Source organism: Eretmochelys imbricata, chromosome 1 (assembly GCF_965152235.1).
Source record: "Eretmochelys imbricata isolate rEreImb1 chromosome 1, rEreImb1.hap1, whole genome shotgun sequence".
In the NCBI taxonomy this organism is placed as follows: Eukaryota; Metazoa; Chordata; order Testudines; family Cheloniidae; genus Eretmochelys; species Eretmochelys imbricata.
In genome coordinates, this window is record NC_135572.1 from 165,546,314 (window position 1) to 165,557,978 (window position 11,665).

General features: G+C 43.4%; 1 protein-coding gene across 5 annotated transcripts in view; it reads right to left on the minus strand.

Moving 5' to 3' along the window:
* The window catches only part of ITSN1 (intersectin 1), a 226,089-nt gene that overhangs the window by 129,138 nt on the left and 85,286 nt on the right, over positions 1-11,665 (minus strand). For all 5 annotated transcript variants that reach the window (XM_077818952.1, XM_077818938.1, XM_077818930.1 and 2 more), the window contains 3 exons: positions 10,674-10,737; positions 2,484-2,621; positions 1,643-1,758 (listed from right to left, as the gene is read on the minus strand). In XM_077818952.1, the coding sequence (XP_077675078.1) occupies positions 1,643-1,758; positions 2,484-2,621; positions 10,674-10,737 (318 nt within the window). The remainder of the gene's footprint in view (positions 1-1,642; positions 1,759-2,483; positions 2,622-10,673; positions 10,738-11,665) is intronic.

Sequence of the window (11,665 nt, forward strand, 5' to 3'; positions counted from 1 at the left end):
TTCCCCCCCATCTTGCATACTCTAGGATTTGGAGCCCCTCAACATATGTGAATCGTATACTATCAAGTGTGTGTTGTTCACTGAGAACCAAAAGTCCAAGTTTTAGTTTAGTAAAAGCTATGACTTTCCAAGGAGATTAGAAACCACTGCCATGTAGCACCACTGAGGTGGAAGCTACCTTATTACTAAGCCAAGAAAGTGCAGGCTATGATTCATTAATTTATTTAGGAAAACTTCTGAAAAACTGTCCAGTTGAATCCAGGCAGTGAAGAGCACAATTCTTAAACTACTGTGCTCACCTTGAGCCTCACATTTTATCACTTAATATATTCACTGATTATCATTTTATTTACAGCACTTCATTTATAATAGAGCAGACACAGAAAGAGGTAAGTTAAGTTTGAGATGCAGTATAACAGCTTAAGAGCAATTTAACTGCAGTTAAAAAGGTATTTTTTCTGTGAGCTACATACTGCATGATTTCAAGATATTTTTCTGATAAAACAACACTAAGACATGAGTGAAAATACGACACCAAGCTTTGGGTTTGGTTCAGTCACTAGTTGCCTCAGGGTTAGGCCAGTGATATAGTGATAACACATCCCACACAAGACATCAGTTTGAGGATTCAAGTTAGAGCTCTCACTCCAGGATTGGCACTACCTAGAGGCACAGCACAGGAAGCCTGTTGAGGGGGTGGCAATACCCCACATCATTCTACCAGGGCCACCATCTTGCTGCCACTGAGTGGTATAGAGTAGATTCATTGAGGTAATTTAGCTGAGTGCAGTCCTCCTTTGTCAGAGGGGCATTCGGGCAGATGTGCAGTTCATAGTGAAGAAAACGGAGTACACTTTGGATGGGTGGAAACAAGTTTTGTTTCTCTAGTTCTCTGAAAGAATGCAGTGAACATTTCAACTAGAAATATGCTCTAAAAACTCATCATGCAGGATAAGCCCCGCTGGCTGCTGGTTGTTACTATTGCTTCACACCAACAACTAAGTATCAACCCCATCATAAGCCAAGAATTCCTCAATAAAGTTTTAGATGTTTTAATATCAGAAGCCATTTAGTTAATGTTCAGAAAACTTGATACCTTCTTAAACAGAACTGATTAAAAATGTATAAAAGCATAAAGTACACAGATTACAATAAAACAGACTTGTATATACACACTATGGTCCTGATCCTCCACACAGGCCAAAATGCACTCGATGCAAGTCGGGGGGGGGTCAAAAGTAACGTTATACCACTATTGCAGTAGCCCCAGTCTGGGCCAGTCTGCAAGATAAAGCGGTGTGAAAACTGTTCCCGTGTCTGCTGACAATGGCCCACAGAAGCCATTTCAGAAACTGGGAATCAGTTGGACACAGCAATATCTCAGCCATGCTTCTCGCATCACAATGTAACCTTAACAAAAAAATCTTAATGTTATTAATATATGTGAGCAGCTGATAGTGCTTTCTGCTTTAACAGGACAGAGCATATCTAAACTTACACTCACTCACGTGAAGAACTCTGTGTAGCTCAAAAATTTGTCTCTGACCAACTAAGTTGGTCCAATTAAAGATATTACCTCACCCACCTTGTCTCTGATATCCTGGGACCAACACAGCTACAACAACACTGCAAACTCATTTACCTGGCAATTTCTTTTCCAGTTGTTGCTGTTCTTCTTCCAACACTGGTTCTTCTGGCAACCTTTGGTCTACAGATACTGAGCTTATCACAGAGATGCCACTGCCAGAGCGTACTCTTCTGCCAATTAAAAATAGTTATAAATTGTGTAAACCAATTATGGCCAAAATGTTTGACAACTATGGTCTAGGCAAGAGCTCAAGAAGCAGAGATACAGAAGCTCAAAGTTTAATTAAAAAAACACTGTGTGCAATAAGTTATGAATCGCTATCTGTAAGATTAAATTTCAAGTTCCTGAGACAGTGAACATATGTAAAGGTGCCGTCTCACTGCAATTTTGCCTTGGAAAAGGAAAATGGAAAAAGAAGTAGAGTAACTCAGTGTTTGGAATCCATAAATAATACTGGACCACAAACCAGAATTTACTATAGTAGAAGTTCAGGGCAAGTTTTGAATTCTCACATATCTCCTTGTGGTGCAGTAAAAGGGAGGGTAATATTGGGTAGCTGAATTACAAGAGATTTTAGTTCAAATTGCTTTAGTTCTCAGTTTATTTTCCTAAAATTCACTTATTGACAAGAACTGTACTCTTAAAGTAACTTCTTGTGATGGAGCGTTTTCATTTCCCAGTAACCAATAATAAAAGCTACAGCAGACATTTCCCCAGTGAGAGAGTATTGCATGCTGCCTGTGCAATGCAGAGATAATGGGATAAGTAGCAGCTTTTTCCAGCCTCTTATCCTCGACTTTCACACAACTGAACAGAAAGATCAAAACAGGTTTCTCAAACAAAGCCAAGATTAAGTAGTTTAGGAATGAAATTGCACCATTTATAACCATTTTACCTAAATGAAGGTGGAATATATTCTGGAGGCAGTACAGGTGGCAATGGTTGGCCAGCCATGGCCACATCAATTAAGTGCATAGCCAGAATAAACTCTTCTGCTGTAAGTTTTCCATCTTGGTCAATATCTGAAAGATTCCTGTTTAATGAAAAGACCCAAATAAATCAGTTTTAAAATAATTTTTAAACTCAAATACTGGTTAAGTGGCATGGTTTCTATATTATCAATTCACCAGTGATTCATTTTTTCTTATATCTATTGTTAGACAATTGACAACTATTTCCCCCCATTTAAGTTTAAAATATCTTATGACTGGGCTGAAATCAAGTGTGCCACCCCTCTTCCCCCAATTTATAATCTCTGCATCCACATCCGGTCCATGGTTTCTACTCCTTCAGGCCTAGAATTGCTGATGCACCCACTATAAGAGGCAAGATTGGCAGGTAGAGTCTTGTTCCTCCCACAAATATCCACTGCACAATGCAGTGCAGCGAGGGTCAGACTGGACTTGTTTATGGTGGTTTGGCACACCAGCACTTTTTCCTGGAGGCTGCTACCATGTTCTTGGAATTTAAGCTTTCATTTAAAAGAAGTTAAGATCCAGCACTGACAAATGCAAAGAAAACGTGAACATTAACCAAATATAAACCACGGCAATGATGTCTGATGATGGCCTAAACCAGTTCTGACACGAGTGTGAAATGTCTTTATTCATATTAAGAGTTTAAATTTTCATCATTAGATTTCAGAGTTGTAACTTCATCAGTTATTGGATGCTGATTCAAAGCATACAGGCAAGGCTCATATTGCAGACATCTTTGAGAATGGAGTGTTGTGGACATCTCAAGTGTATAAGGCTTCATTTGTGGGCAGAATTTGGAAGACCACTAATCTATTCCTCCCTCCCCCACCCACCACTGATCCATGTCTGTGCCACTGATCTCCTTAGTGGGGCCATCGCCAGCATGGGCTCACAAATGCTGCCTCCTGCACGCAATCACACTGGTTCTACTTCCAGAGGATAAGCCTCAGGGAAGTGAGCAAGATCACCTCCCTCATGGAGTGCAAGTCTCTCCTTTTATCTATGGGTGCTCCCCTGTAGGTGTGGCAGTACCCCCTGTACCTGGGATTAGAGATCTTCATCAGCAGTGCCTGTTGGACTGCACATGCACACTGTGAGTGGGACATATATATAGCACTGTGCGGCCTGATCACCCCCGAGTTCCTTCTCTGTTGCAGAGCTTATCTTTCAGCTCTGAAGCAAAGGGGAGAAGGATGGGGAGTGGAGCACCCATAGGCACACATCTCAAAGAACCTCAGATACTGCACAGAGGTGAGTAACCTTCTCTTCAAATGATGTCCCTATGGGTGCTCCACTGTAGGTGATTATAAAGCAGTACCCGCAGCTGGAAAGCTGGAGCTTTGGAGTGGCATTTACTGTGGATGATAGGCCAGCATGTCCTAGAAGAGTATCTGATGCGGCGTCCTGAGTAATGGTGTAGTGACGGCTAAAAGTGTCCGCTGATGTGCATGTGGCTACTTTGTTAAGAAAGGCGATCGAGGTGGAGAATGAGTGAGTGGAATGTGCTCTAGTTTCATGGGGAGGTTATTGATTGTGTAATTAGTAAGAAAGATGTATACACTGTGAGATCCACTTGGAAAGGCATTGCTTAGAAATGACTGCGCCTTTCTATCTTTTGGCCATTGGGAGGAATAAACAGGGTGATTTCCTGAAAGGTTTAGTTCTGACCAGGTAGAAAGCTATTGCTCATCTGATGTCCAGGGTATACAATGTTGCCTCCTGTTGGTTGCTGGGTGGCATTGGAAAGAAGCAGGGAAGGTGGATAGGTTGGTTTAGATGGTACCTCAGATAAAAAATTTGGATGTGGGTGTAGCGTAACTTTGTCTTTATGAAAAATTTCACCAATCCACCAGGCAGAGGTGATAACAAAAAATACTGTTCTTGTATGATAAATGAACATAGAAGTAAGTTGTCATTGGTTTGAATGGCGGTCTAGTGACCAGAGTCCCAAGCCAGGGTTGGAGACCATATGTGAGGGGAAAGATTTTGGAGTCCCTTCAGGAATCATTTAATGAGCGGGTGGGTGAAGATGGAGTGGCCATCTATCTCGCAGTGAAAGGTTGGGAAGGCTGCCAAATGCACACCTATGGAGCTTGTGGATAACCCCAATCTTTTAAAGGTACAAAACATAGTCCAGGATAAGTGGTAATGGAGCACTCAGTGCCTCAACCTAATAGGAGGTGCACCAGGATTGAATTCTAGTCCATTTGTGGAGGTAAGTGCATCTAGTCATATTGCGCCTGCTGTTCGAAAGTACATGTTTAACTGCTTCCAAAGAGGTTATTTCTGAATCCCGGAACAACGGAGGAGCCGTGCGTTCAGTGGGAGTAGCTGTGGATTGGGATGGAGGATGCAACCCTCATCCTGTGAAAGAAGTCACTGAGTTGGACACAGAGTGGTTGGAGGGCATACTGTCATGCAAATGAGGTAAGTATATCAGATCTGGGGTGGCCATGTCAGAGCTATACGCATGATTCTGGCTCTGTCCCCTTGGTTCTTGTGGAGTACTCTGAACAGAAGGGAGAAGGAAGGGAAGGCACAGAGTACCAGTGTATCCCATGTGATAAGGAATGCATCTTCCAGGGATCCGCATCCTCGACCCCATCTTGAGCAAAACTGAGGGCAGTGGGAGTTTGCTGGTGTGGCCAAGAGGCCTATGGAGGGTAATCCCCAGCGGTTGAGGATGTGCTGAAGGACTCATGTATCTAGTTCCCATGTGTGACTGTGGGAGAATCTCCTGCTCAGTGAGTCTGCAATGGTGTTCTCGTGTCCATGGAGGCATACAGCTATGATAGTGATGCAGTGTTGGATACACCAGTTCCATAATTTCAATGCCTCTAAGCGTAGAGAGGGATCTCCCTCAACCTTACCTGTTGATGTAGAACATGCAGGCCATATGGTCAGTCATGACTCTGATAGCACATCACACTATTAGTGGGAGAAAACATCAACAGGCACTGCAGACTGTTCATAACTCGAGGACGTTGATGTGTAGGGTGGATTTGGTTAAGGACTATCTGTCCTGCACTGTGTGAGTGTGAAGGTGCACTCCCCAATCAATTAAGGAGTCGGTTGTTAGAATCATGGACGGCGCTAATTGAAGGAAAGGTACCCCAACACAGACGTTTTTGATCTGTGTCCACCAGACTAGTTGGTCCTTGACCTTCATAGGTATGGATAGGAGTTTGTGAAGGATGTGTCTGTGAGGTACATAGACTATGTAGCTACACCTGGAGATATAACACATGCGTACTTTACCATGAAGACGGCTGCTCCCATGTGGCCAAGTAGCTGGAGACATGCCCTGGCTGAGATCTGGGGACAGGTTCTCACCGTGAATACAAGATCAACTATAACTAAAAATCTGTGAGCTGGGAGGAAGGCTCTGGCTTGTATGGCATCCAATTGTGCCTCGCTAGACTACAGGTGTTGCACCAATGTTAGTGTAGATTTCTCCAGGTTTATGTGAAGGCTGAGGCTCAAGAAAAGGTCCATTGTCATTCAGACATTGTGAAGAGCAGTCATCTAAATATGGAAAGATAACGCCTTCTTTGTGTAGATAGGCAGCCACTACCACAAGGACTTTGGAGAACACATTAGGTGCTGTCAAGAGTTTGAAGAGCAATACTTTGTCACGGGTATTTTTAGTAAAAGTCATGGACAGGTCACAGGCAATAAAAAAATTCATGGCCTGTGACCTATCCATGACTTAAATACCTGTGACTAAATTTTGGGGAGGGTGAGAGGGCGTGAGAGGGAGGGAGGTACTGCTGCTGGGACAGGGTGGCGCCTGGGGTCAGTGGCACCACTGCCAGGGCTAGCAGACCCTGGGATCAGCCACACTGGCCACTGGAGAAGTTACGGAGGTCGTGGAAAGTCACGGAACCCGTGACTTCTGCAACCTCCGTGACAGACACTGAGCCCTAGTAATCAGTCCCCAGGATGAATTGGAGAAACCGTGTGTGGGCAGGGTAAATTGTGACGTGAAAGTATGAGTCTTGGAGGTTAAGGAACAAGAACCAGTCCCCGTGTTCAAGTGCTGGGATAATGGTAGAACAGATAACCATCTTGAAGCACTGCAGTTTGACTAACTCATTTAGGTTTCGAAGGTCTAGGATTGGTCTCCATCCGCCAGATTTCTTTTGGATCAAAATATAATGGGAACAAAAACTCTTCCCTCTATGCTGGGATGGGACCGGCTCTATGGCTCCCAGTTGCAGAAGGTGATTTCTTCTCATAGAAGGCGTTCGTGAGAAGGGTCCCTGAAGAGGGACGGCAAGTGGGGGGGGGGGTAGATAGGAAAGGAATGGAGTATCCTTCCTTGATTATCCCTAGAACCCACTTGTCTGAGGTAAGTAGCTGCCATGATGGAAAAAAAGGGGATAGAATATCGCCAAACTGGTGGGATGTTGGAGATGGTTGTTTTCACTGGAATAGGGGGAGGCTTCTCAGGGCCTCGAACACAGCTTCAAAATTGTTGTTTGGCCAAAGGTATGTGAGAGGTTGCCCCTTGAGGAGTCATGTCTGTGCTTGGTAGGGGGCTTCTGTTGACAGTGTTGAGTATCGCACTGTTGTTGGGGGGTGTATTGCTGTGGTCGGGATCATGGAGGAAGTTGGTATTTCCCTGAGTGTCTTTTTGGCACTGGTGAGTAAATGCCAAGAGAGCAGAGAGTTGCTTAAGAGTCCTTAAGGAAGTGTAGGGACTCATCATACACTCCACAAATAATTTGGGGCCCTCAAAGGGTAGGTCCTCGACAGTGGCTTGTACCTCCTTAGGAACGTCGGAGAGGCGTGGCTATGATGCCCGTGTCATGACTACTGCAGTCATGATGGAATGGGCAGTGGTATCCATAGAGTCCAAGGGGGCTTGTAAAGCCATACAGGCCAAGAAGTGTCCTTTGGATACAAGTGCCTGGAATTGCTCTTTTTTGCCATCAGGAAGGTCTTAGAGTTCCTGTATTTTGGAATAGTTAAGATAATCGTAATTGGAGTGTAGCAGATAAATAAGCTGTGCGTCCATAGATCCAACCGCTTCTAGTCTGTCATGAGCAGTGGATTGAGGTTGGTATTGGTGTCCCTTTTTGTGTACGGCATAGACAATGAAGAAATTTGGAGTGGGGTGAGAAAAAAGATTCCATGTCATTTGCGGGAATGTAATTTTTTTTGTCTGCCTGCTTTCAGATTGGTGGGATAACAACACTGGGGTCTGCAGAGCACCTTGGAGGGGGCGAGAAGGGCCTCATTGACAGGAAGGGCTACTTTGGAGGATGAGGATGCGTGCAGGATGTCGAGGAGTTTATGCTGTTGTTCTTTGGCTTCCTCCAAACGAATCTAGAGGGAGTCTGCAATCCTGTGAAACAACTCCTGAAAGCGTTTGAAGTCATTTGCTGCAGTAGGGGGTGGAGGCATGATAGCCTCATTGGGGGAAGAAGAGAAGCAGTGGAGTGGTGGCGGAACTTCCGCCTCTTGGTGTTCCTCCTTGTCTGCTATGGGGAAATGTTAAGTCTCTGGTGGTCGAGAGACCGATGGAGATGGTGAATGTGTAGACCTCTGGCTTTGCTGTATGGGAGGCTTCCCGAACTGTGCCCTGCCCAAGGATCCTGTATGGCCAATGTGGAGGGAGCAGCACGTGGGGTTAAATCCATGGCAGTCCATACCAGGGCCCTGGTCTGGTTGTGGATAGTGAGGACATGTAGAGGATGTATCTTGCGCCTGTCCCAAGTAAGAGGGTGGGACAAAGTACTCCTTCTCCTCTGCATCGCTGGGAAAGGGCGGTGCCATCCCCAGAGGGGAAAGGGAACAATGCTGTGATTCTGGAGAGGAGGATGGAAGTGGAGGGAAATTGTGTCTGAGTAGTGGTGACTCAGGAAGATCAGATACAAACAGATCCTTGGGGTTTCTGAACTCCTGGGGAGGAGACTTCTTGGCAACCAGTGAAGTAATAAAGAAGTGATTTTATGCTGCCTTGGTAAATTTAAGTATTGAAAACATCCACCAGCTTTGGGGATTATCTACCCCATTCTTTGGAGTTCACCCTAACTAAGTGACCTCTGCTGGCCCCCACTGGGACCCCAGTCACAGCTAGTAATGTTCTGGATTATTGGGTTGCCATTGCTTCTTATAGCAACTTTGTTAGGAAACAAAAGAGAAGAGGCTACTGTAAGTCCTGAATAATATCTAAGCCAAACCCTATAAAGCAAGTATGGCACAGCCACTATGCAACAATGACAATAAATATAGTTGACATCCTAGCACAGGGGAAATCATGTGGTAGCACTGTAGTGAGACACTGAATTTCAAGCAGAGATTTAAGACACTGAATTTCAAGAGAGGAAGTTAATTAGAAATAGGCAGCAGAGAGCAATTAATTCATTAAAATACACAAAAGTGGCATGAAGTCCATTTCAAAAATCACAGAAGGTGACCCTGAACAATCAGGAACAAAAAATACTAGGAGAGTAGTAAAAAGGCAAATAAATAAATACTAAAGCCACTATGCAGTTACACAGCAAGGTACAAGAGATTACTCAGGCTGAAGGAGAAATGAGAGACCTGGTTGGTTATGTTAATAGAAGGCAATCTACTTTGGCAGATAAGAATGCGGAGATAAAAAACAAAGGACACTCCTTTAAAGCACATCAAAGAGAAGAAACTCAGAGTTAATGACAGGTTTCAGAGTAACAGCCGTGTTAGTCTGTATTTGCAAAAAGAAAAGGAGTACTTGTGGCACCCTAGAGACTAACCAATTTATTTGAGCATAAGCATTCGTGAGCTACAGCTCACTTCATCGGATGCATACTGTGGAAAGTACAGAAGATCTTTTTATACACACAAACCATGAAAAAATGGGTGTTTACCACTACAAAAGGTTTTCTCTCCCCCCACCCCACTCTCCTGCTGGTAATAGCTTATCTAAAGTGATCACTCTCCTTACAACCTGTATGACAATCAAATTGGGCCATCTCCAGCACAAATCCAGGGTTTAACAAGAACGTGGGGGGGTAGGAAAAAACAAGGGGAAATAGGTTACCCTGCATAATGACTTAGCCACTCCCAGTCTCTATTCAAGCCTAAGTTAATAGTATCCAATTTGCAAATGAATTCCAATTCAACAGTTTCTCGCTGGAGTCTAGTTTTGAAGTTTTTCTGTTGTAATATCACAACTTTCATGTCTGTAATTGCGTGACCAGAGAGATTGAAGTGTTCTCCGACTGGCTCATGAAAGCTCATGCTCAAATAAATTGGTTAGTCTCTAAGGTGCCACAAGTACTCCTTTTCTTTTTGCAAAGACAGACTAACACGGCTGTTACTCTGAAACCTGGTTTATGAATGTTATAATTCTTGACATCTGATTTGTGTCCATTTATTCTTTTACGTAGCGACTGTCCAGTTTGACCAATGTACATGGCAGAGGGGCATTGCTCGCACATGATGGCATATATCATATTGGTGGATGTGATATATGCCATCTCTGTACTTTCCACAGTATGCATCTGATGAAGTGAGCTGTAGCTCATGAAAGCTTATGCTCAAATAAATTGGTTAGTCTCTAAGGTGCCACAAGTACTCCTTTTCTTTTTTCAAAGAGTTAATACTTCTGCCAGGACACAACTAGGGATAAAGGACAATTTTAGGAGGCTACAGTTTTCTTTACTACACATTTTAAAAAAATACTTTTTTGTATTAAGTTCCGGGGTATAATTTCACTACAGGTAAGAGAAACAAAGTGGTTTTTTTACAAACAATTAAAGACAAAACCAAGTAAAAATGTCAGCTATGTTTTCAACCCACACAGAAGGTGAGGATTACCATAGGTATCTAATGTAAAATAAACTTGAAGAGTTCTTTTTATGAACCATTTTTTATATTTTGTAAGAATTAGCTGACATTAGAAAAATTCAGTGGCAACTAATCTAATTCCTCTGACAATGCCCTTTATTAAATAGTAATGTTAATGCGTACAAGTATGCAGTTTTTAATGTATATCTTGTGTAAAGAAAAAGACTGCAAAATTTAACAAGTTAGTGGGGAGGTGGGGGGGAAAGGGTATAATCCAGAGTGATAAGTACAGTTTCTGATTTGAGAAAAATTAAAGGAACTATCTTTACCATATTGTAGCCAACTGAGCCTGTGGTAAACTTGATTGCATAAGGATAGTTCTTGCTTGTGGACCTAACAAATTAGAACAAGGGTTAAGAAACAAACAAACAAAAAATCAGAGAACATTATTCTGGAGCAGAACTCAGTTTTGATGGGCTAACCTGAAAAATGTCAGTTCCCTATGCGTTAGAGCTGAACATACTACTGCTCAGAACAAACTGTCACGGTGCACAAGAGGGAAGTTATTTTAAAAGAATATCTAAGATTAAGGAATGCTGCTAGGATTAATAATCCCACATTTGATGTACCCTTTCCCACTGCACAGGCAGTTTGCTATCATGAGGAAACTGTCTCTCATGAAAGGGGCACACAAAGCTTGACCCAGCCACCCATGCCCTTTGCAGGAGTCACAACCAATTTCATACCTCGCAATAAACTCTTGGGATGACATAAGGGTGAGGGAGGACTCCTGTACATGCTCAGTGCCTCCCCCCATTTGGGGTGGGTTCTCTCTTGGGCAGAGGCAACTGTGTGTGTGGTCTGAAGAGAAAAGCTCCTCTTTGACAGCCTACAAGCCATGACAGCCTACCAGCCAGCTGATAGTGTTAATCACTACTCAACACTTTCACCTGCTTGGTAGGTTGTCAACAAGGAGTAATGGGGACAAGAAGAATTCCACAATTGTCAAAGGCTTTTCCTTTTTGGGTGGTCAGTGGAGATCAGGAGCCCTATACAACTACACCGGCAGGATAAGTTTCAAAAAGAAAATTAAGTAAGTTCTGGGGCATGGATCTCAGAGTCATAGTTAGAGTTTAAGGCCAGAAGGGATCACCCTGACAATAAATCAATCAGTGTGAAAGCAGGAGTGAGGAGAGGAAAAAAATTAGCAAGAAGCTGATGGAAGTTGCAGGTGCCCAGTACCTCTCATAATCCTGTACCAGGGTGTAGGGAGCCAGGGTGGTTTCCCTCCGAACCAGAAGGTAAAGAGCCACTCTCCCAA